A 26,847-nucleotide genomic window follows, 5' to 3' on the forward strand; every position below is an offset into this window, starting at 1 on the left:
TTCAAACAAGTTCAGAGAACAGTTGAGTAATTTCATGGAAGAAAACTCTACTGGGCATTATTAATCATACAAGCATCACGTCTGGCTCTGAAAGTCTCCCACTCTCAAGCTCTGAACACTCCTATTATTCATAGGAAGTGTTTGTTTGCTTGTACTATCCATGAGCATTTGTTAGGCGTAGGAAACTGTAGTAGATGTGCCTTTTAGACTCCAATCTAGCAGTCATTTTGTGTGTTCAGTGTCTTCTGAGAACTGGAATGGTTGCTGCCTGCCTTGTACTGAGAGAAATCTATTTTTGAAGCAGGAACAACAACGAAGAGAAGGTCCTGAAGAAAGACATTTGCATTGTTTCAGAATAGCACCAACAGAATTCATAACTGTCATGAATTACATTAGTGTTACCCAAATGCTCAGTTAATGAGCAATAAACACGGGGAAAGGTCTGCTCCATCCGGTATATTTTAAGATGAAAGGGCAGTCTCTAACTGTTCCCTCACCTGCAGGAGGGAGAGCACCCAGGTTCCCCCTCACTGCATTGATAATGTGCCCTCAAACACTCGATTTGTCTCCCCTTGCATTCCCTTCTCCCACTCTTCGCTTTCCAAGTTTTTTCCATTTATCATCCTCATCACTTCCCAATTAAACATCCCAGCCTGGTTTCACTTTTCTCACTGGCCTCAATTCTGTTAAAAGCTAGCAGTCTGTTATCTCTAGCACCTGCCTGCCCTTTGTCCTGTTGCTCTCTTGTCAGTGGTGCCACAGGACGGGGTGAGCTATCTGCATGTAGGCTGCTCCTCCTCTGTTATCTGCAGCATCTCGTGCTTGGTGGTGGTGGTGTTATCTCAACAGAGGCACCTCCAGCCTGGCAGTGCCTTTCTCATGCTGCCCTGGCATACAGAGAGTCTGGCAGTCTGCAGTTCTTTATGCTTGCACCCCCAGAAAGGTTGCAGAGTAATACAGTTTACACACACCTCACTGTTTACCTAACTGTAGATGTAGCTGGGGGTTTCCTGAAGTCTTTCTATAGGGATAACCACAGCTCTCTGCACTGGAGGTTGGGGGATTTGGTAGCTGGAAAAGGGTAGACTGGGAAAGGGATTGAACATAGAGCTGGATAGAGAACATTTCTGGTGGAAAAAATTGAGATTTATGGAATAAATATGAGACTAAAGAACAATATATTTATTTTCAAAAAATGTTTCACCCAAAAGTAGAATCTTCAGAATTTACAAAATTTGCTCGTGGGCAGGCAGTAAGCCTGAAATGAAAACTGACAGGACCTGTCAAGTAGGCTGCTGGGGAAGCTCGGTCCCTGCCTGCTCTGCTCCTCAGCCATCAGCCTGCCTGGAAGGGGCTTGTCAAATTCATCTTTCTATCCACAGCAAGTGAAGTTGATGTGTTTTTTGCTTGTGTATTTTTGTTTGGTTAGTTGTTTTTCGTGCGTTGAGGGAGAGCTGGTTTTAAACATGGACAGCTGGATTTTCAACGCAAACTTCATCACTGGCTCTACCAGACACTTTGTAGCTTGGTGACTTGACATAGGTATTTTTTAAAAATTATTATGATTATTTGGATGTTTTGTTTTCACTTCTGCCATATGATTTTGCTTATCTTTGAAGTATATCATAGAAACATCTGTAGCAGACTCCCTAGATTATTTTCATAGGATGGTTTTGGTTGAAAGAGACCTTAAAGATCATCTAGTTCCAAGCCCCTAAAGTTCCAGCTTCAGGCTGAACTGTCCAAAGCAGTTTGAGAGAGAATAAGGACTTTCTTGTCGTTTACATTGAGAACTCTGTTTGATATCCTTAGGGAAACTTGAAATACAAGTGAGGAATCAACAGAGGTTCTGAGAGACTTGTGTGGTTTAACATACCTGCCTGGAAAAAGCAAGAGAATTAAAAGAACAGAGTAGCTGGAAAGCAAGTCACATCCAAAGTTTTTCCTTTCTCTCAGTAGCCCATTTTCCTGTTCCTGCTTAGAAAGGGACAGAAATTACAGGTAGTTGTTGAATGCATTGCACTATGTAAAAGCATCACACTTGCTATATTTTTTTAATGATACCTTATGTGTTTGTGTGAGGCACCATATATGCTGAGAAACTGTAAATTTAGATGGCAGTGAAAAGCTAAAATTTTTGCTCATTGTGGGAGATGGGGTTGTTTAGTCTGGAGAAAAGGAGGTTCAGAGAGGACCTTAACATTCTCTACAACCCCTGAAAGAAGGTTGTAGTGAGGTGAGGTTACTCTTCCTCAGGTAAAGAGCAGTAGGACAAGAGAAAATGGCCTCAAGTTGAGCCAGTGGCGGTTTAGACTGGATATAAGAAAAGCTTCTTCACAAAAAGGGTTGTCAAGCATTGAAACAGGCTGCCCAGGGAAGCATCGTGCCTGGAGATATTTAAAAGATGTGTAGTGGTGCTTAGGGACATATTTTATTGGTGGCCTTGGTAGATCTGGGTTAATGGTTGGACTCAGTGGCCTTAGAGGTCTTTTCCAACCTGAACAATTCTGTGAGTCTATAATAAGTCTCTGCTGGGTGTGTGGGGTGGAAGGTATCTCCTAATAACACCACAATGCTTGAAAGTCATCATGCCATTATCTGTGTTAAAGATAGTGCAAACTAAAATTATGTTCCATTTGTGCTGTGAAAACTGCATTTGACACACTTATTGTTAGCAGCTTAGGAAATGCAGTATGAAGTTAGGACCTCTATGACCATCTGCTCTCTCAAATCCTTCAGTATCCTGTTAGGTTGTCATTGTTTGTATCTTCTGGCAATGATTCCTGAGTGTTTGCCTTTTCAGTAACAAACTTAATGTTTGCCTGTTTCATTTTTTCCTTTTGTCTTTTACAAAGATGTTCAGGAGCAACCCTTACTTTTTGCATGTCTTCCTCGTGGCTGTTTTTTTCTCATAATGGTTTTATGGTTTTGCATTAATTTTCTTGTACAACTGAACATCTTTGTACATCTGATTTCTTTTGACTGTCATAAAGACATGATCACAGGCATTCTCCATAAGCCTGTGACAGTTCTCAAATTCACACAGAGCTCATGAACTATTAACAATACTGTGATTTGCTATATCATTTATATTTGCTTATTGCTGAGTAAAATTTGAAATATAAGAAAAATACCATGTAAAGCACTAATATGCTATATAAAGCACTGGACGAGATACTACCTAAGGGTTAAATTAATTTTAGTGCATAAAAAGAGATTTGTCTAGATTTTTAAGTTTTTTCTTAAATGGTATCCTTCCACAAAAGAATTCATGGCATAATTATACTTTTCAGTATACAGGCATTTTTTCCAAGGTGTCATCATTATTCCAGCCTGACTGAAGGAAATATAGATACCAGTAGGTACATTTCATCTGTTTGGTGTGGGGGAAAGTGTCTTATTACTGTTTTTGCAGATGTGTTTTTGTGAACTGAGAAGTTAATTCACAAATCCAGCCACTGGTTTTTGTAACAAGTGTAGCTGTGGTAGCGGAATTAAGCAAATGGCGTAAGGTCCGAGTGTCTTGTATTTGGGGAACTTGACCGGCACTGATTTTGTCAGGATCCACAGGCTGCACAATCAAATAAATGTTTCAAGAGGAAAACAAATGCCAAACAAAGCATGGTAGTGTTTAGGGAGCTTACAATATCCATTTCGAATGCTGTGATAAAATTGCTGAAGGAAAATAGCTGATACACATTTCCTGTTTTGGTGGTTATTTCATTGTTTGCCCAGCAGATGTGATGATTAATTTACAGCAAGAAATTTTCACCTTAGAAAATTTGCTACAATGCAGCTCATGTTTCCTGGAGATAGTTTGAGGGCTGCAGAAATAAATATTTCTTAAAATAATTTTTTTTTCTGAAATCAAATTCAGCCCTAGGAAAGCTCTTTGATCAGTCCTGACTAAGATAAGTAGATGCAAATGTGAAATGGGCAGAAATCATGAATTTGTAGATGACACTGGATCTTCATCCAGGTTTGCCAGGGTCTGATTATCTTAACTGTTCTTCTTGAATCTTTCTATACTAATGCCATAAGTAGATAGCTCTTACTTCCTGTCAGAAATGAGCTGGCAGTGTTTTGCATAGCTAAACTATTTTATGCAATATAGAAAATACCTTGAAATATTTCTGGGCTGAAAAAGGCTGGGAAAAGGCTTTAACAATTCATGATTTTCATCTGGAATATTTTAAACAGCCACAATCTTGAGCTGAAATTTGATTTGTGTCCTTGTTGATCAAGAAAAGCAAGTCAATTTACTTGCCCTGTAAAATCTATGTAAGTATGTGCATCCCTACTGAATTCAGTGGGATTGCGGGATAACTTGGTCTGGAGGTATGAGAAGATCCATGATCCAAGTCAGACAGGGCTGCTTAGGTCTGTGCCTCCACAGCTGGAACTCTTCAGAGCAGAGCTGGCACAGCCACCCTGGGCAGCCCACACCTCTGCCTCCCTGGCTCCTGGTCCTGGTGTGCCATCTGAACCTCACTACATTTCATGAAGTTCCTGTTGGCCTGTTCTCCAGCCTGTTTTGACCTATGCACACAGCAGCCCTGGCTCCCAGATGGGATTTCCTTCCTCCACCTCAAACTGGTCACTTACAAGTTTGGTAAGGTTTCACTGCATCATATTCTGCAAGTATCATCTGCTTTTGACCAATGTGTAACTGGTTTTCAGCTGCTGGGAAACAGTTCCATCCGTTTGCTCTAATTCCAGGATATTAGGCTGAAGAGACTTCTCTGACAGTAGTGGTAATGATGCAGACTTAGCCCTTGATCCATGCAGCAACTGTGTATCTGATTAATCTGTGTAAATACTCTTCAGTGAGCAGGCTTTCTGGCTTCTGAAAGTGCAGTTTCACCATGGCCACGATAATGAGCTTGAGCAGTGAAGTACTTCAGCTTCTCTAACTGGATGCTGGAGAGAGGAGAGGGGAGTGGAAAGGAAGAACTGGCCTTTTGTCAAAGCTGATGGCCTGAGGATGGGTGAAGTATTTACTGGCAGTACCCAGCATTATTTGAAAACTCAAAATGCCCTGCACTTTGTGAATTCAGAGGCCACATCAAGCTCTAGTAAGTTTCTCATTAACTGAGAAACTCTAGTAGTTTTTATAGCTTGTGTTTTTACTTACTGCTACTGGCCATTTAACTTAAGTTGGTAATGGTCCCAAATCTACTAATAATGCATGGCTCACAGTTTTTTTTTTCTTAAGAAAAAAACTACCATTAAAAAAACATTAAAAAGTAATTGCTTCAATCAAATACAATTAAATAAAAGAAAATACAATTAAAGAAACATTGCTTTAGGAAATACGTCTGAAATTTTGCTTTTCAATACCAGTCTGGCATTTCTCTCAGAATTAAAACTTCTTACTGTCAAGGATACTGTTTTGTCACTTCCAATTTGCTGCCAGGGAAGTAGGATTGTGGGATGAACCTAGACTCATTTTGCAAGGGCGAGAAACTTCTGGAGGGTTATTGTTGCTTTTCTTAGTTGTTGTTCCTGTCTTAAAAGACATGCTGGATAGGCCTGGATATACTGACACTTTCTGTTTAACAAGGTGGCCAAAACTCTGTTACTTACTGACTTCAGCAGCAGAATAAAACTTAGAAGCATATAAGGGGAGATTGTGGTTCAAAATGTGTGAAGGTATCATAATTCATTTTTATGTATGTTAATCATGCTCTGAAACAGCAGCTTGAATCCTCTTGGTGTTAATCACTTTGTGTGGCTTAGTTGTATTGCATAGCACTTCTTATTATTGCACTGCTTATTTTTTTATTTGCATTGCCCCTGCTGAGATTGGGAACTTCACTAGCAGCGTGGCTATGGAGTGCCAGCTACCTCAGAACAAGTAGGACATACAGTCCATGCCATGAATAATGTATAATCTAATTAGAAGCAAACCTTACCAAATAATTTCCTTAAGAGCAGTAGGAAAAAGAGAACAAAAGCATAATTTTATCATGCAGGTGCAGGAGCTGAACTGTTCACACTGTTCATCTTGGGAGTTCTTGGAAACCGTAGCAAATCACAAGTAGACCAAGAAAAAAAAAGTGACACTGAGTGGGATGAGTCTATGTATACCACTATTCTTCATAAGAATAGTATTTCCATTAATTGCTTTATTTTTTTCTTTCCTTTTATGACATTAATCAAATTGTGTGTGAACTTCAGAGGCTGCTGGTAATTCTGCATTTTTTATACAACTTTTCAGTGCTTTTGTGTTTCAAGTGAAAATGTTTGAGTTTTCTGGTTATTGTCAGAAATGAGCAATGACCTGAGTTCTTCCACATTACCTTATGATGCGATATGTTGCTCTTTTAATGGGTATTTCATTAACACAAAACATTTGTGCAATCTGGTTCTTTTAAAAATAGGTAACAGTGACTCTCCTTAGACAAAAAACCAGAGGACTAGAACATCACTGATTTATCCACCACAGAGATTTAAGAAAAAATAAATATCCACACTGCTGAAATAATAGGTTGTCTAAAGAAACATCATCTCTTCTGCTAGTAATAAGAAAATACTTTTCCTGTATATCTGTTAAAGAGCCCATCTGACCTTTTATGTTAAGTGTTTGAAGAAGACAGCTTTGGAGAAATGCAGTGGTTTTGAGTGACAGGCTGTAGGCTTCTTTTTTTTTTCTGAAATGCAGATCTTGGTAACTGTTGCTAAGTTGCCAGGTAGAGGCTGTATGGCTTGTTCTTTAGACTGCTCTTTTGTTTGGAACTGGATGACTTGGACAGTTCAAGATTTCTGTCTTGTGTGAGCATGTATACTGACATAAATGGCAAGTGACATAAGTTGAAAAGGAACATTTTCAGCACTAATTTAATTTGTGCTTAATTTCATAATGCTGCGCTCCACTACTGTATTTTCTTTTTCCACTCGTGTAGTTCCTGGGAATGTGTGGTTGGTTCACCCACCAGTATCTGAGAGTTGGAGGATGAAGGAATTCAACAACTTCTTAACTGATGCTTTCAAGGCAGATATTTTCAGGAAAAACTTTTTCAATGCCTACAGAACATACTCAAATCCTAGCCTACCTGTGAGGGGAAATCAAAAATAATATTTAAAAAAAAAGATTACTCAAACCCCTCAGTTTTATAAGGAAATAGCATTTTCGTGCATATCTATTTCACTTTCTATACCTTGAGTGGAAGACAACTGGATCTAAAACTGAGCTAAAACTTACCTACTCTGGATGGTTCGAAGTAGGATGAATGCTGTTATGTTGATTTGGATAACTACATGGGCAAGGTTTTTAAACCACATCTGTTTCTATTTCCCTGAAATAGATGTTTTCATTTGGTCAAAATTAGACAGACTTTTGGTTACAGAAAGTGCACGGACAGTGCTCCTTGTGGGAAGGCTTGTGCATGGTTCTTGCCTTCTTAGTTTTTCATTAGTCAAGGAAAGGGTCTCAGGATATTTCTGTGCTGCAGCAAATAGTTTGTTTTTCTTGTCATCTGGTCAGATGGCTTGGTAAGAAGCATGCTGTAGGTATTGCTAATATATTGACTGAAATTAATATCCAAAATATGCAGGTGAACTCTGGTCTTCCTTCAAGTTTCTCTGCCTTATCACTCTTGTGTCTTCTACTAAAATGAACTATTCAATAGTAAATACACTGTAGCCCAGATCTCAGAAAATAATAGTAAAACATTCTAGTATCTCCAGTTTTTCAGTAAATTCATAATTTTAGTAGTACATTACTGTTAACAAAGAGAGGTATATCTGACAAATGAGTAAAATGTGGCTTGTTATCATGGAGTAGTTTTGTATGCCATACAATCATTTTCGAATAAACAAATTTTTTAAATTTTTTTTTGGTGCAGACATATCAAAGGATAAGGGCTGCTGTTCTTATTAGTTATTTCTTACATTAAATTGTCTCTTCTTTTCTTGTGTACTTGTGCATTAAATAAAATACGTAGTAATAGTGTAAGTGTAGAAAATACCTTACCTGCAAATTTCTTGTTCCTCTTTAGTTACCTGTTAATTAGAATTCTTGTTCCAGAATTAATAGGATAATTGATTCCTTTTAAAATGAGTAACAGAATGAAGCATTGTGCCGTGTCTGTCCCTGGTTAATAAATGATGCCTAGAATGGCATATGATGAATAATAGTGGGATAGTTTAATACAGTACTAAGGAGGCTTACAAGCTACTGTGAGGAAGAGAAAATATAAGAATAGAAGCTTATCTGTAACTTAACACATGAGGGAATAATACTTAGTATTTCTGTCAGGCTTTCCATTTGAGGAGTTTGAAGTGCTTTGCAATACAAATGATGAATTAATCCTCAGAACAGGCCTTAATATTTTTATTTTCTCTCTTACTTCCTTTTTTCCATGCAGATACTAGATTTTCTATTTTAATTTGTCTTTGTGGGCAAGAAATGAATTATTGGTAAGGTACTGGAATGCTGAGGGGTAGTAGGATTTTGCTCGCATATCCCTATAATACAGATCATTAAGTACAGAGCCATATGAAGTGTTTCATGGTGTGATGTGCATGTTTAATATTAATGGAAAATCCTGTACATCAGTTTGGCTACGTTAGCTCTATAGTCTTGGTAAGAGTTACAGGTATTTCCCTAACTTTGTGTCTGGCAGTGCCCTGCACTGTGAGCAGCACTGCTGGATGAACCTGTGAGTTGTTAAGAGTTCTTCATTCCTATCACAATGCAGAAGGAAGCTGTGAGCACCTAAATGTTCCCAAAACCCTTGTCTGCTGCTCACAGGAAAACAGTGACTGGGAATCCTTGTCATTGGCCCATTAACCAATACTAAAGTCTCCTCTGTGGCTTCTCTAGGCTAGGTGGAAGTCCAGTCAGAAAGCATTCACAGGAACTCCTCCAGCCTGCCAGGGCTTTGGAGCATGGTTGTCATCCACCTGCTAAATTAGAAATGGTGACACTTCAGCAGTGACTATTAAACAAACATTGTACACTGTGTGGTTTGCTTTTAACTCAGGATGATGCCATTAGGAAATGTGGTTCTAAACACCAGAAATCTGTCAAGCTCCTGATTTGCAATAATCTTCCTGCTGACAGATAAGAAGTGATTATTTATATGAAGGTTCGTCGTGACAGGATTTATTTTATGTGTCTTGAAGGAGAAAAACAGATTTCTGTTGCCAATAGAGAAAGGGAGTCTGTCATTTGTATCTTCTTCTGTCAGATTCAAGAGAAAAAAAAATAAACAGTATCAACTGAGATGAACCTTCTTTACACATGTGAGATTATTTCTTCAACTTTGTTTCTGGAGTAAGAAATAGGACAGAAAATAAAGAGCTTAGAATAAAATTCAGACAACCATAATCACTATTTTTTGGTTTGAAAACAAACTCGACACAATTCTACCTAGAGATAACATGATCTGAATATAAACCAGTTTTAACTAGTTTTGTAGTCAATCTTGGTGTTCAGTTAAAAAGTTAACTTTCAGTTTTTGTTTTATGAAAAGTGGCTTAAAATGAATGCTGTCAGCAGTCCAGCATAACAGTAGGCAGTAACTGGAAGAGCCAAAAGCAGACGTGGATCACTCTTAGTCATATCTGCATGTCTGCTTAGATAAGGTTATGAACTAATTAACAAAGAAGTAACTGCAGTAGAACACACTACATCTTTACCTAGAATTTCCAATATAGAGCAAGGCTGAACTTACTGTAAATTACTTTAAAAAGTGAAAAATAACTTTAAAAAAAAAAAGTCAAGGAGTTTATTCATTATCAAAACATTTCCAGATGGAAAGGACATTGGAATGGGTTAGGATTACATGCAGAGCTGCAAGAAAAGATTGAAACAAAAGGGCTTTAAACGCCCTACCAAAGCAATAATAGTGATTATTGATGAAGGTAAAAAAGGTCATGCCCATAAACAAGGGAAATTGTCAAATGATTTTGCAATGTGGTGTGCTTACTAATCCTAGGAAAATGTTATGTATAGAGATACAGAGAAAATTCACATATTACTTCATGTTTTCAAAATGCATATTATTCAAGAGAAGATCAATAAACTTAGTTAGTAACTTATATTTCTTTAAAGTGCAATGCTACACTAAATACCATTGTGAAGATGATGAAACATAAATGTAGTACTTTTGAAAACTAAAGAAACAAAGGCTGTGTGTTTCCAAAAACTACGCACTGTGGTAATCTGTGGATTCAGTAAGAGCATATTAAACAGACCTTTCATATATATAGCATAGCTTTATGAAAGTGATAGTGAATCAGCTGAAGGGGATCATACAGTTTTTCACAGAGAAATCCTAACTGGTGGCAATAATTTCAAGGGTAATATTACATTTGCTAATAATAAATTATTAGCATGATTTTTTTCAGCTGTGCTGAAGTTTGGTTGGTACTCAGGGGCAGTGAGAACAGTTGAGAATAGGTCTTTCAATGAGGTTTGGGCAAGATGACTTAGAGAGTCCCTTCCAACCTCAGCCCTTCTGTGATTCTGACTCACCAGCTCTTCCATTGTTGGTTAACAGTAATGGGAACAGAAAGTAAGAATATAAGGCTTTCTAAAACTTGAGTTTTTGCTAATGTTTGATGTAATATTTCATCAGAGCAAAGAAACCAGGTGTTGGTTGTGTTGTGGTCACAAACTTCCCGCACTGAAGATTCTGTGAGACGTTGTGCAGCAGCAGCCGAGCATCCACACAGCTATTGGCCCAGGGGGGCTGCAGGAGGGAGCAGGAAGAATGAAAGCCAGAGAACTGGTGGGTCAAGATAAAACCCATTTATTAGGTGAAGGATGGAGGAGGCAGGGACAAGCAATGCAAAGGCAGTCACTCACCACCTCCCACAGTCAGACTGATGCCCAATTGCTGAGCAACAGCCACCTTGGAAAATCCCTCCTTCCTCTGCCCCAGTTTTTGTTGCTGAATATGGTGTTAATGTGGTAGGAGGTAACCCTTTGACAAACTGGAGTCAGCTTTCCTAACTGTGTCCCCTCTCAACTTTATAGCCACCTCCTCCATTCTACCTCTCAGGGGCGTAGAGAAGGGGCAGGAGTTAGAAAAAGAGAAAGCCCTGCTGTTTTACAAGCACTGTTTCAGCAATAGCCAAAACACTGCTGTGTTATCAGCGTTATTTCAGGCATCGATTCAAAATGCCATATGGGCTGCAGTGATGGATGCTAACTCCATCCCAACCAGACCCAGAACAGTCCTCAGCCATGCAATTTAGTTTGTAGAGGAGGAAAGTTCAAGTGGAATGTCTGTTGAAGTTTCTTACTTGGGACTTCCTTCATCTCCCTTGCTGATACTGGGAAAGAATGATGTCTGAGTTACAGCAGCAAGGAGAGAAGATGTAGGGAGACTAGGCTGGGAAAACATTTAGTTCTGGTATGGAGTTTAAAAGGTGAGAATAACTTAAATGTGTAGAAAGATCAGTGTAAACTGAGAAAGAAAAGATTATTTTAGCAACAGGTGGGAGTTAATAGAGACTAGATAAACTGTTGCATTTTCTTCTGAGGTTTGATGGGGGGAGGTTTGGTTTGGGTGGAGTTGTTTGTTTTTATTAACTTGTCTCTTCATTTCGTGAGCTTTCAGTACCTTAGCCTTCTGCCTTCCTCCTGTGTCTTGGCAAGCTATAAATGGCTCTCTTGAAGGTCAGGGTGGCACTATTTCATGCAATTAATCCTTTTTTCCCTTTAATATCCTAGTTCTAGAAGGTGCCTTAATTCTTTTCTTGACGTCCTCTTTGACATCTTCCCCACTTATATGTAACTGCTAAAAATGAACCTTATTAAGTTATTATTTTCACTCCACCTGGTACTGCAGTAGTTCTCATCTAAATATCACTATTATGCTGCTGATTCAGCATTGCTGGTTTCTTCTGTAAACATTTTGTTCCTGAACTCCTGGGTACTCCTGTTTGAATAGAATTGTATTTTGCAAATTTCAAGTGACTTACATGTCCTCTGTAGATGTATTAGAGTGCTGTGAAAGATGGCAGTAACTAAAATTCCAGCAAATGGGGAATCTGTTATCATCATCTTTTAGTTGGCCAACGTTACGGCTGTAAGAAAGCTCTTTGTTTCTGCTTTCACAGAATGAGTTGCTAGGGATTGTATTTTTGCTATTTTTTTAAACTTATTTCAGTGGGCTAAGAATGGTTTTAAAATTATATTTTAAAATGCTTCCTTTAGATTTAAAGAAATCCACATGTCCTTTTGTGCGTAATGTCAGACATTGGCCTTTTTCTTCTAAGTGGCTTTGCTGATGGCAATTACAATAACACACTTCATTATTCTCCAAGAGAGGTGGGATAGTGTTTTGGCATTTTATGACTTCATAAGTAAAAATCCATGCCCCATTTTTTTCTGAAGATGGAAAAGCAGCAGGCTTACTAGTGAAACAATGCTAGCTGGTCAGTTCTTCAGCTGTTCCTCTGACTGTGACGGACCTGAGGTGGGACTCCATCACCAACAGACTTGGCTAATGTAGGCACGAGGCTTCACAAGGAGCTGTCAGCTCTTCTAGAGTTGAGGTTCAATGAAGAGTGTCCCATTCTGGGCTCCCCAGTTCAAGAAAAACAAGGAGTTACTGAAGAGAGCCTAGCAAAGGGCTGTAAAGATGATCATGGGGCTGGAGCATCTCTCCATTATGAGAAAAGGCTGAGGGAGCTGGGACTGTTTAACCTGAAGAAGAGACAACTGAGATGGGATTTTATCAGTGCATACAAATATCTTAAGGGCAGGATGGGGCCAGACTCTTCAGTGGTGCCCAGCAACGAGATTGTGGCCATGAGCACAAGCTGAAACAAGGAAGTTCCATCTGAATGTGAGGAAAAGCATTTCTCCTGTAAAAGTGTCAGAGCGCTGGAACAAGCTGCTGGTTTTGGAGTCTCCTCTAGAGATATTCAAAACCTGCCTGGACAAAACCCTGTGCAACCTGCTGTGGGTGAACTGGCTTTAGCACAGGGGCTGGAAATGTTTGATCTACAGATCATTTCCAATCCTAATCATTCTTTGATTTCTTTTGTTTTTGTTTTGACATATCTTAGTAAAACTAGAAGGACTGAGGGATACCTCTATGCAAATGTAACTCTGCCTGTTAATATCCTGGAAGACTAATAAGGAATTATTTGAAATTATTTTATTAGTTATACTGTAGAGGAGTTTGAGAGTATCTGGAATCATCTAATCAAAAGCTGTTAGACTCCCTCATTGGGAATTTCTCTTTTTAACAGCATCAGTAATGTTGTGTTGATACACAGATGTTCTCAGTAACTGTGATCTTTAGGAATTTCAAGTGATCAGCAGTACTTATACAAGTAGTCAGAGACATGATCAAAAGACCCTTTGTGAATTACCAAAAAAAAAAAGAAAATCAGGAGATAATGATTTGATGATATCCCATGCAAACAAAAAGGTGAAGACTGCAAAGATAAATGGATTTCTCAAAAAAAACTGTTAAAATTCATTCTTAAAGTACCACTGCTAGGAGTTTTGCCTAAGCAAAAAATTACCTGGGTGAGCTGCATCTATTAAAATTGCTCCTCAATATTTTAGAACCGTTTCATTCTTACACAGAAAATTAAGCTATTAACAAATAGGAAGTCAATGTAGTGGTAAACTTAATATGGTTTTGTAATTTCCACGGAGGGGAAAGAATGTGAATATTTCTGATGTATTGAATCCTAGAAATTGAGACTTCTTGATAGGTTCAGTGCCCACACTCCCTTATGTAACAAGGCAGTGTTGATTAACGTGGGGTTCTTTGGCTGCTCTAAGGGCTCTTTGCCCAGTAACACAGTAACCCGAAGTGCTAGTAACTTTTTTCTAAATGGCCATTCACCTTTATGTCTAGCTGGAATGACTCATTTCTTTTGAAACACTAGAGGGCTCACTGACTGCTTCTGGAGCTGCCTTTTGCTTTCTGTGTATGTCCATAAATCCCCAAATGCCTAAAGCAATGATGTCCTAATGCTGCATTTTCTTAGGAGTAAATTTACTCACTAACCTCAGTGGATTTGTCTAAATCTAGGCTTTCTGGAAGAGCTCTAAAGAATGCTTTGATTAGCCAAAATAGATGAATTTGATCTCCTGCTCAGTAAATTCTGGTAGGGTTTTTCCCTACTAGAATACTTTCTAAAGTTTAGGGGGAGGGGTGCTTTTTGGTTTATTGTTTGTTTAGGGTTTTTGTTGGGTTGGTTTGGTTTGTATTTTTTTTTCAAATTACTATGGATTTATTTTTTTTTTCTGTCTTCTTCGCTTTTTGGATCCATGCATTGTAATAACCTAGGAAACAATTCGACAAATGTACCTGAGTAGCTAGCAGAATGGGAAGAAATTTTGTAAAAAAGACCCCAGCAACCCCTTTCTTGTTGTATTAGCACACAATAACAGATATTATTATAAGGTAGTGTCTACTGTGTGGGTTATCTTCCCCTCTTACTAGTTAGGTGTTGATGAGCAATAGGGTAATCAGAGTGGTTTCTGCTACCAAATCACACATACATTTTTGATACAATATGAAGTGTTATTTCATTGGGAAAAACTAAAGGAAAGTGATTACAAATGGAACATCTTGTAGCGTCCCACACTGACTGTTGTTGGACTGAACTGCTCTGGAGCTGTTCCTGCCTTTCCCTCTTGGTAACTCTGATACTCATGGCAATCTGACTTGGGGAATCAGACAAGACAAAAAAGATCCTCAAAACAAAAATTTCACTTGAAGAATTTCTATTTCCTGAACTGACTTGGTTTAGGAATAGATGAGCATTGCATCTCTTATGCAAGAGAAGGAGCATCGATGTGCTAGGAGAAAAAGGATGGAAAAAGGGAAGGACAATGTCAGTAGTGGATTGAGCAATTTTAATGTTCTTATAATACTGTACCTTTAGGCCCTTTGATTCAGGCCACTTAATTACAAGTTTACTTTATTAGGAGAAAAAAAAAAGCCCTTTTGTGTGGTCTTCCCTGATTAAGATTAAGTAAATGAAAAGATTCTGATGTGATTGCATGAGAAAATAAGCTTTGACAAAGCATAGGATTTAGCCTCCTGAAATCTCTGAGAATTTGTACGTCAATAACTAAAGCTGAGCTTGCAGGTCTGGGATATGATGGTAGGGCAGAATAAGTCTTTCTTGTATAACAGACAAAACTACCAGAAAATTTCAATTGGTAAATTAGAAAATATGCTGTGGACAAATGATTGGTTTCATGTAGTCTTGATCCTTGTAGCCAGGGATTGGGAATGTCCCATAGTCATAAACTCTGCCAGTTGTCTGCCTATTACCAGTTCTGCTTTGGGATAAAAAGCCCCATCCTGGGAGAGCTCCTAAGCCATTCTGCAATGAAGTCAAGCAATGCACATGGCTCCTGCCATCCAGCATGTTGCTGCCATCCATGGCCTGAGAGCATTTCCACAGGGCCTCTTACTTGCTGCCTTTCAGATGAGATCTGACACCAGGCTAATCTTTTGGTTGAAAATGCTCATGTATTAACTGCAGTTGCCAATTTTTGTATTTGTAAAACTGGACCTGTAGTGTAGATTAGCATCCATGTATTTTCCTGCAGGATAGATGTGCATTTTTTCTCCCATTAGTAGCAGGGAAATGTTTATTCTCACAAGCATAGCAATATTCTATAAAATCTGTTGTCATTTATTATAGTATGGCTTAATGCAGATTTTTAATTGACATAATTTCTCTGTGGTTTGGGCAAAGGAAAGAGGAAGGGAGAAAGTGCAGGATTACTATTATCAGCATGTCCCAAGGCTGCTGCTTTTAAATTTAGGATTATAACTGTTATTTAACAGAATTATCCTTGACACACATGGCCTCAAGAAGAGGTCTGAAAGCAAGGGCAGAGCAGTGTTGTCATCTGACAGCCTGAAGCATTATCTTTGAAAAGGTCTGAAATTGTCACTTTTTGTCTAGAAGATGACCTCTGGCATTCCCAGCCTTGTGGAAGAGGGGAGGAGGAAGAGCAAGGAGGCAAAATCTTTATTTCTGTTACATAAAGTTGTGCTGTTTGTGGTGGCCTTTAAAGAAGACTCTTTCTGAGCAGATGTTAATAGCGGTGGTTGGCAAAGGGAGTTGCTGGACTTGCTGGAGTGGCAGTGGCAGTGGTTCATCACCAGGCCTGCAGAGCTGTGGGCATTGTTCTCTCTGTATGTTTGGGGAGGGACAGGTGGGCTCCTGGCCATGCAGCTGAGCCACCCTGAAAAAGGACAGCTCGGACCAGATGTGTCTGCTGCTGCTGGTGGTGGAGAGTGTGAGCTCTTCTTGAGTCAACCCACTCCCTTGGTATCTGGTGTGGATGCTCCCTGCTCTTACCACAGCATTGCTGTTTCCCAAAGCAGTATTTATCCGTGGTGCATCTTTTTGTGCAAAACATGCTTTTGTAGTGACATGTTTATTTGTAAAAGTTTTCGTCTCTTTGTGCAAAATGATGTGTGAAAGTAGCTACAGATGCATTTATAGTCATAAAGGATTGTATCATAAAAACCTCAGAACATTTTCTGGGTGTTCTGCCTGCCCACGTTACCATCCTTCTACTGTTACTAGCTGTGCTGGGTTTGAACCAGCTAGTTTTATGCAAGCAAGTCTCTGCCAGAGTGTGAAAACTACTGTGAGCTTCATTTTGACCTTAAAGAATCCTATTCTAGGAGAAAAACCTTCTTAAAAAATGTTACTTCCCTCAGTTTCAGAGGTATATGCTTAAGGGAAATAAAATCTTAATTTGATTGATATATGACACAATGAATTCTCTTCCTAAAAATTAACTATTTTTGAGTGTGTCTTGATCATAAGTTTGCAGGTAAGAGTAGAAGTGGAGAGAAACAGTAATGTAATTATTATAGCAGCCATCTCACTGCTACCTGGAAAACAGTGCCACTGTTCTTCTTTATTGAATATTTCAGAGTTTTAACGCATACAACAGGAATTTGGTTAAGAATTGAATTAAATGTGTTCAATATTGAGAATATTCTCAAGTCAGTATTTGCTGTGGCTTCTCACTAAATCAACATTATAATCCTGCTTTCGTTTCCCTACAGATGATGAGGCATGCCTGGGATAATTATAAGCGTTACGCATGGGGATTAAATGAACTGAAACCCATATCTAAGCAAGGACATTCAAGCAATTTGTTTGGTGAGTAGAGTGTATTTTTGTGCTTAGTGAGGTTAGCATAAAACAGTAAATCAGCTGAAAAGCTTATAGGTGATAAACATGTTTTCTTTCTGCTCTCTGTCTTGCAGCGTGATGTTTCTTGCTTCTGTTATGTATAAAAAGTAACAGTAAATGAAGGTGCTTTCTGTGACTTTTATAGATTAGTGTCTGAATGAGAATAAATGGAGCATGGTGTTGCTGCATGATAAAAATATAGATTTGCTGCATTAAATACTGTCCTGTCTTAAACTTTTACTCTGGAAATCATTGACACCACATTCAATAAGCAGGGAGCAGAGAGGGAGGGGGTGGAGGAGAAATCCTATGCAAGGAACAAACAATACTCTCTACAGTCACGAAGGCAGCTGAAGCTGTGTGCAGTTCTTAGGAATGTATTTCCATTCCTTATAAAAATTGATCTGTATCAAACTCCCTTATCAAGCTTTCTCTTTCATTAATATAACTGTTGTTTGCACCTTTAAGTGTTGTACAGGAGATGCTAAATAAAGCCCAAGTTGTTATCAGTGTAGAGCAAATAGGGGACTGAAAAGTTCTAGTAGAAGAGACACTCCGTAGAAATCCAGTGTAATGAGGCAAGGCTTTTTCAGTGTCCAAGCCCACATATGGCTGGATAAATAGTAGCTGAAGAGAAACAGCATTCTGAGGAAGCGTAAGAAAGCAGTCCCATGAACTGTCATTATTTTCAATTTTGCAGAAAAATGAAGAATTAAACTGTTTGACATCAATTTTTCTATTTGAATAGCTTGCTTTCCAAACAGTAAGCTGAAAAAATGACTAATTTCTGTAGCTGAGACAAAAACCAATACATTATTTTGATTTTAACAGGAACTTACGTTGTTGAATGTTTGCAAAAGATAGCTTGAAGTGGAAACATTTCCTAAAACAGCCTAAATAGAGCACTTATCAAATCCCCAACTCTATTTGGAGGTTGCTTAGAGACAGCAGTTGTGATTACAAAAATAATTTGGAAAATACAACATCTCCATTGATCTTGCTGCACTGCTTGTCTACTGTGAGCTAACATTAAAAATGTTAATAAGTAATTATTATCTAGTTAGTTATTGGATTTTGAGTTCTTGAAACCAGTAGTAGTTTGAGTTAACTTTGAGGTCAAGTTTCCTTCTGTTCTCTTAAAGTGAAAATTGTTTTTTGTCTTCAGGAGAATGGTAGTTGTGCCATTTAATATATTTGAGGAACTACTTAACAGAATTTTCTTTCAGTACAACAAAACGGCACATAATTTCTTGAAAATTAAAACACTTAATGTAATTTCATTTGAAATCAGAAATTGTATAAAATTTTTCAGGGTTTGAGTCTTAATAATGTTGCATGGATTCGCAGAAAAAGATATATTGACTTGTGAAATTCTTAAGCAGGAATTCTGTGGATGTTGCATAAGCTTAAGTCACTTCAGGCACAATTCTTTGTGAAACAGGACAAGTGTTGAATTGAAAAATGAAACTGCATTTAAAGGAGTAAGGGCCAGACTCAGTCTAAATGCAGATCAGTTTCTCATCATGGTCATCTGGTACAAGATCTCATTGCTGAGGAGTTTTCCTTAGAAACATCTTCAATCTTATTGATCTTGGTGGCAAATCAAAATAAACATTAGGTCTCTTTCTGCTGAATTGCTTTACAGAATACCAAAGAGCAGCATATCTGCAAGCAAGTCTGTCTCATAAGTTACCCTTTCCTGAATCCATATTTTTTTTTTATTCTTTACAAACAAAACCTTGTTTCAGTAAAAGTCCTCAGATGATTAGATGTGATCTATACCTTAATGTTTGAATTCAACAAATGCTGCCTTTTTCCTAAAACAATGAAAGGGAAAAGGGTGATCTGTTGTGTGTTGGAGGTTTTTTCTTCAAGAAAGGACAGACAAATTTCCTTATCTTCCTTATTTCTATTTCTTATTAAAAAAAAAAAAAAAAGATTGCAAATGGTTGACTACTTTAAGGTAATTCTGAATTGAATTAGTTGAGAACAGGTTACCTTCAGCTCTGTGTCCTGTGAATTTCCTCCCAACATTCAGAAATCAAGACCTTCAGTTCACTGTCATCCATCATAACTATCTCCAATTTGCCAAGACTGTCTTTTCTTCTTACTATCAAATCTCAATTTTTCAAAAACACAAGTTTTGGATTGTCTTAGTATCAGTAAAATAGAAACATTTCATTAGGCACTGTCTGATTTTAAACACTTCTTCTTCTTCTTTGAATTAATTGCTGCATTTATGTTGCTTTGCATATATTGGGAGTGCCTGTTACTGGATTAAGACTTCTAGTGTCTCACTGTGAGGAACAGCAAATTCCAGTGCTGTGTGGTGCTTTATGTTGGATACGTTACAATATAGCTCTCCTGACACAGAAGAGGAGAGTTATTTTCAACTGATACTGCTTCTAAGCTTATTTTTGAAAGTATAAATGCATGGCTTCTTTCTATCTCCATTTTGTAGATAGATTATAATGACTGTTGTGTCTTGAAGGCAAGTCATAACTGTCATAGCATGTTTCTCAGAAGTACTAAAATAAGATGGCTTTTGAGAGATGTAATTACACATAGATGTGGCTTAGGAAATACCATCATGAAATACTGACACTGTACCTAGGCTGGGGGGAGAGGAAAATGGCCAGTGGGGTGTCAATGGGAGAAAGGATTGGGTCAACTGGTGCTTATAATTTCGGGGGAAGAAAAAGAACCCTGCTTTAGCACCTTGTACAAATTAATAGAAGTAGAGCTCTTGTAGCTGAGGACTTCTTGCTGAACTTGGAAATTACTTTTATTTTCCCTAAACTCAGGCCAGGAAAACAAATTGTGAAGACAAAGAACTGCCTTGATCTTGCTGGTATTCTGCAGGCAGCATGTGTGGAAGGGTGTATTTGATAAGTTGCAAAAGTCTTTAGACTGGTAGACTGAAGAGAGAGAGATTCTTCTCATGTTATGAGCAGAATTTGCTTTCTCTCACATGTGCACACTGTGAATAATATATTTTTACAGAAACACTAAAACATATGTAAACTGAAACATTTCTTCTTGAAGCCAGTGCCACATATGTGCCTCTGACCATTGGCAACATCTTTTTATTTCCTTTGTATTTGCCACGTTAGGTTTTACCATGTAGTAGCAACTATTTGAAAAGACAGAAACATTCTTATTAGTTTAATTCCATGAAGTGTACAACCATTTCTAGATTAATCAAATAAAATGGAATAGCTTAGCACCTGTTTGCACCATACCTGTGCATCAGCAAAACAGGGCGTATCTCCTGGTATGATTTCTGCCATGAGTACCAATTGTTCTCTGAGTATTCCTAGTAGAAAGTAGGCCCTGAATAAGTGCTGTTAATTTTTACGACTACCTTTATGTTTCAGGTTACTGTTAACAATGTTTGCAAAAGCAGACATTTATTAATCGACCTTCCTATTGTGAAAGTGGCAAAATCACAATTTTGCCAATTTTTTCAATAGCACTCCACCACCAGCTCCTCAACCCAGGAGCTATTCCTCTCTCAGCCTCCTGTACTAATTTCAAAACTAATGAGTGTTGCTGCACTAGCAAAGGACTTTTCCTAGAAGTGTTTTCTTCACTTAAGTGACTATAACTAAAGGGCTTTTTTAGTTATCTGAAACAGTGTTTCATGTGCAGTATTGCCAGTTTGATATTGTAACTTGTGGGCATAGTATAATTAATCTCTGCAAGTAAAAAAGGACCTTTCTGGAGGCGAAAAGGGAGGCATTTAATAAATACTCACAATCTGCAAACCCAAAGTACTATAATTTAGTACGATCCTGCTCTTCCCACTTTGAACTGGTTTTTGTAATTTCTTTTATGGAGCATTGAGGTGTATGAATATTTTTAAAGCCTGCCAAAATTTATATTCAAAACTATCTTGGCAGTGTATAGCAATGTGTATTTTTAAACTCTTTAGTTTATTAATATAACCTATACAATTAGTTGTGCATGTATTTAAACAATATGTTAATTTAAATTGAATGGATTCAAAATCTTCCCCCCATCCAGTGTTGTTTGTCTTCACTGTTCCTGTTGTATCCCTTGAAATTTTGTATTTTGGTATGTGGTTTTGATTTTGGAAGTAAGCTTGACATCTGTCTCAACTAAATTAACTTATGTGAAGAATAACATTAGCAGATAGGTGGATAAATGAATCAACACAGTGTTTGTGAGAGGAAGTCATGTTGTACAACAAAGACAATAGTATTGTCTTTTTAGATCTCAAAAAACATTTTCAGGCTTGTTACTGGCCTCTCACAGGAATCCATTGCTGCTGAGGCCACATTCTCAAAGTACTCATCCCAGCTCTGAAAAGTCAAATGACCAGAGTGAAATTTGGCAGTGCAAATATGTTACCTAGGGTAGCTTCGACAATGGCAGACTGCAAACAGTTCCACAAACCCAGAAGGATTCCCTAACAGGTGATAATTGTACTTAGAAATAGCAAATGTTCCTAATTTAAACTGGCACTTAGTGAAAGAGGGGGTATAATTCTGACTTAATGCACAGAACAGGCAGACTTGAGCTAATAATAAGTAATAAAGGTTGGCAACTTCCCAGAGCAATATATGGAGGTGCATAAAATGTGTCATAGACGGGATGAACAAGGATTTATTGTTCCTTGTGGGGAGTGATATCCTTTGTAAGGAAGGGGTGGAGACAGCAAATTACTAGGCAGCATGTTCAAACAAAGGAAGGTGGTTCATAATAAAACATGTAGCAGAGCTGCATGGGTGCCAGAACTGTGGTGAATGCCAAAGGCTTCCACAGGAAGCACAGAGATAAGCAATGAAGGAAAAATTATTTGAGCTTTATCAAATACAAAGAACCAGAGCTGGCTCTAAAATGCACAGATATATAAAATGCTGGAGATGTAGAAGAGCATTTGAGAAATATCACAATATTGCTTCATGTTACACCTATGAAAAGTTAGATTTGTTAAAAATTGAATGAATTTTTCTTTCCTCACTCTTACCAGGTGGTAATAGTCACTGAAATTAAAAGTGTTAGTATTGCTGAGGGTTTGCCAGTACTTGAGTCAAGAGTTTCATGTTTTGGCATAGCACACTTTAATAATTAATCACTCTTGACACTTTAAATTGCTAATGATATTGGATAGAAACCTTTTCAGTGAACTTTAAATAAAGGAAAACGCTGCTCTAAGGTATGAGTCAGCTTTTGCTATAATGCTCCAAGAAATCTACAGCTCAAATCAAAATGTTACTTTAGTCAAACCTATATGTACTCTTGAATGCCAAGCTTGGTATACAAGGGATGGGATGAAATTGTAAACTACTGAGTGCACCAACGCGTATTGATTCCGAAGCATTCTATTTCAGACTCTTCTGGCCAACGTATAAGCCATGTCTAAAAGCCTTGGCTAGACAAGTGAGAGCTTACTTTGGCACACACTCCAAAGGGCTTGGCCATAAGCCAGTTGTGGTTCTTAAACCATATGGCTGTATAAGCTCAGTCACAAGGCTGTGCTAATAAGGTTGTCATTCATCATCCACAGCAGTTCTCCCTGCAGTGGCATCCTGGAAACTCCTACAAAGTTATTCATTCTCTGATCACTCATTTTATTCTGCTCTTGCTGCCCAGCCCCGAGATGCTACTCCGTTCTCTAATGTAATCTCTATTTTTTTTTAATTGCGTGCACATACATTGGCATTGTTAGATATTAAATGGCATGCAGTTTAAATGTGCATTACCCAGAGGAGATATAGGCTACCTGTGCTTTATATCATACTGTTCTGAAATGCTGGGTGTTAAACCATCGTGATTAATAGTCCACAAATCTTGTTAGCAATACATTCTTTTTTGTTTTCTTCCAGATCATTGCTTAAGATTTTAAGTTTTAAATTGGAAGGGAAGTTCTGTAGATGTTTGTCTATAGCCAACTTGAAATTTTATGTTGACTGATTTCTTTTGCATTCTTTTCAGTTATTAGTAGGCTATTTTATGTGTTCTCTATTAATTCCATGGAGTAAGTCATGCTGTGAGTAAAGAGGATAGAGAAAAGAAAAGAGTTAACAACGCAAGTAAAACAGAGCATATATGAGTACTTGGTCCAGACATTTTAATAAAGGCTAATAATTCTTCATTTTGGCAGGCTTATACATGTGGGCTAATGTTTTATGACTTTCAAGTTCATTTTCTCTATCTTGAGTGTGTGTGTGTGTATATATATATATATATATGTATATGTGAGTATATATATATATATTTATATTTATTTATTTATTTCATTATCTGCAAAATATATCTGTATTTACCTGAGGTGTATGAATTTACTCCAAGTATTCTTTGTGAAATCTTCCCCCTGCCTAGGGCAACTGTGAAATTCTACCATGGTGACTTCAACTTTGCTGGCACTCTTTGTAACATGGTGCTGTTAATCAAATTTATAGCAGTACTGTAGGTGTATAGGAAAATAGTCCTCTTGTCCAAATATTCTGTGTCACGAGTGTGTACTGTAATTGCCTGGCAATAATCTTTGCTTTTTGTAGACCATGGCTGCTGTGTAATTCCTTGGGAATGTTGTGTAGGAACTAACAAGAATGATAACTGTATTTAATAATTTATGTGCTGTGCTTTGAGAAGTATAGCTTATATAGGCTTGTGAAATATTTGGTCTTATCCCATAATAAGAAATGTTAATTTAATTTCTTTGCATTCCTTCCTCCCCACCACCACTGTTTTGTCTGACTAGTTATTAATGGACTGTTTAGCATCACAATTTCCATACCACTCTTAAGTTTAAGTTATCCTGTTGGCTAACTTAGTGTAAACTGAAATTGTTCACAAGTCATAATTCTGGCCTCTAAACTGACACTTTCTGTGTTCTTTTGTCTTTTATCAAGAACTTTGAAGTACAGCTGTTTGAGACAAACTTGACCAATTGTCACAATAATTGTTTTATTCTGTTTTCTGGAGCCTTCAGAATAATAGTAAAAGTTACTTCAAATAAAGCAAGATCTACTTGAGATTCTAGCTTTTCTGTCTGTCTGTGTGCAAGAAGTCTGTGCTCTAAGCATGCCATTTAGAAGAGATTCAGGAAAAAAAATCATAGTAAATAGATGACTCCAAGGGTGATTTCTCAATCAGGTTTCTCCTTATTTTCTCCTCTTTTTCTTCTGACTCAGTAGTGAGCTGCAGCTCAAATATTAATCCTTAAAATTGAGAGCTCAACTGTTTAGTGGTGGTGTTACTTGTATTACAAGAGGATTATCGCAAAGAATGTCTTTGCACGGTGAGCCTACCACAATCCACTGAAGCAAATCAGGTTATATATGATTTTTCTGTAAGTAGAGCTCAATTTTAAAGGTTTACTAGGAGCTGCTTTTGTTGTAGGGAGTTACTAGGCATCTCCAGAGCTTTTGCAGTTGTGTTCTTGAGCAGATGTCCTCTAGCAGTTTTACATAGTCTCCACTCTCACTTTCTCATAAACACAGGAAAAATATAAGTTGCTTAGCCAAGTTTAAAGGAATACTTTTTCTTTATTATTAGAGAAGGGCAGCCAAGCTCTGAATAAGCTCTGGGAGGATATTATGTTGTTCTTTCCAAAGTATGCTGCAGTTTTATTAGTGGAATATCTGGGGGAAAACATAGAGATTGCTTCCTTCAGAGTAGGAAAGTGACATTCCAAAACGGGTAGTATAAGCAGCCACTAAAATAGAGAAAGCATCTGGTTGTGTTAAATGTACCAAATAACTGTTATAAAAACTTCAAATATTATTTTGTTTAAGATGGTGGAAATGGAAAATTATTTTCTACCTGGAAGGTTAAATTAAGAAAGTGATGTCAATCCTGCTATATAGAGCTCTTCAATCACCTCTCTGTTTCATGTGAAAGCAGAAACCTGTGGTGGCAGTGAACACAGGAATTGACTGAAATAGTAGTTTACTTTCTTATATGTGAAAAATTCAATCCTGATATTTGATAAGTTTACAAAATTAAGTTTATTTTTTCATCAGGTATTTTAGAGACAAGATGATAATTAAGTTTTTTAAAATTAGTTGTAGCTACTATCTTGTTATTCCCCCTGCAATCAATTCCTGAATGAGTAGTCAGCTATTCACCTAACTCATTAGCCCTGCTGAGGGAGACAGGGATTGGACCTAATGACTTTCTCTGTTGATTGCAACCTAAATTATTTTGTAATTCTAAATGTTTACTTCGATATCAGAGTCTTCTCTAAAATATATCAGTGGTTTTCCATTCATTATGAAAACTGTGGTGGCCAACTTCAGAAATATAAATTTTAGTAGAGTGGTCAAAATTGAATTTTTGACATTATCCAGTAAAGAGGAATTGAAACTCTTCCTAGACAAAAATGGTGTTTTGAAAAGGTCAAGGTAAATTTAAAGGAAGCGCAGGAAAGTATTTTGAGTGACTGTGTTTTCTTGAACCCCACCCTCTGCATTAACCTTTCAATACAGGACCATGAACATTTAATCCATTCCAAAGCAAACATATTGATATTTCATCTTGCAATGGTAGGTCAAGGCTAGCTCTTATCCATCTCCATGGCAGAGGTAGAAGGGAGCCACTTTTGCAGACCACCAGAACTTGCTCTGACATCCAGTGCCTTGCAGCCCCTCCTGCGCTGACAAATCCATGTGAGCAACTTTGCCCCAATGCTGTCTCATGCACATTACATGGTGATGCACAGTATCAGAAAAATTGCTTAAAGTGCTTTCCTAACTGAAATGTGATCAGTACTTACCAGGTTCTTAGAGCTCTATGTATATTATTGAGTATAAAAACAGAAAAGCAACTGGGTTTTTTTCATTCCAAACTGGAAGAAACAAGATTTTTTCAATTACTGAGATTTACTGGTTCCTATGTCATTTTAAAGTGAACTGTTCTGTCAGTGTTTTGAAATGCAAAATTATGGCTGAAAATGCTGTGCATCAGAACAGCTCTTCAAAAGTTCATTAGTGGAAGAAATACTTAAATATTATGATGTTGTGTTGTGGCATGGGAATCAAAGTTAAGGCTGGGAATTACTAGTTACCACTTGAATGCTTATGCACCCAGTTTTTAATTGGATTAATTGAAATTGGATTTTGAAATTAGAATTAATTTAAATTAATTAGATCTAACTGAAAAGTCTTCTGTTGGAAAGTTAATCACTGTCTTTTCATGTATTTCAGGTAACATACAAGGAGCAACAATCGTGGATGCCCTTGATACACTATACATCATGCAAATGAAAGAGGAATTCAAGGAAGCCAAGGAGTGGGTTGAAAAAAACTTGGATTTCAATGTGGTAAGCAGCATTGCTGATTAACATTTAATGCTCTGTTTAGTCTCCAGGGGCCAACTGAGGACTAGGTTCTAGTATTACAAACATGATGCAAGGCCACAGAATTTAGATCATTGATAGATAAAAAAAGGCAGGAAGCTGGAACATAAGAAATTTAGTGCTCTGCTGATATGCCCTTTTTCCATCAGAGAGATTTAGGTAGATGAAAGGCAATGAGCTGGACTGAAGGAAGGAAAAAGGAAATAGAGTATTTGCCACTATAAAGTGAAAAACAGCTTTTTCGGCTTTTCTGGATAGAAGAATTGGGATACTTCAAGCATTTATTTTTTCATTATGTGAACCCTTTACCTTTTCTCTTTGTGAAGTCTTCTGCAAATTTTAGTTGTGTATAGAGAAAG

The 26,847-nt window shown here is 37.6% G+C and overlaps 1 protein-coding gene across 1 annotated transcript in view; it reads left to right on the plus strand.

The window, feature by feature from the left end:
• The window catches only part of MAN1A1 (mannosidase alpha class 1A member 1), a 142,552-nt gene that overhangs the window by 20,467 nt on the left and 95,238 nt on the right, over positions 1–26,847 (plus strand). Inside the window, exons 2-3 of the mRNA XM_085056086.1 lie at positions 17,031–17,127; positions 26,337–26,452. Of these exons, the coding sequence (XP_084912212.1) occupies positions 17,031–17,127; positions 26,337–26,452 (213 nt within the window). The remainder of the gene's footprint in view (positions 1–17,030; positions 17,128–26,336; positions 26,453–26,847) is intronic.

This window comes from Lichenostomus cassidix, chromosome 3, assembly GCF_008360975.1.
Source record: "Lichenostomus cassidix isolate B80296 chromosome 3, HeHo_3.0, whole genome shotgun sequence".
Classification (NCBI taxonomy): domain Eukaryota; kingdom Metazoa; phylum Chordata; class Aves; order Passeriformes; family Meliphagidae; genus Lichenostomus; species Lichenostomus cassidix.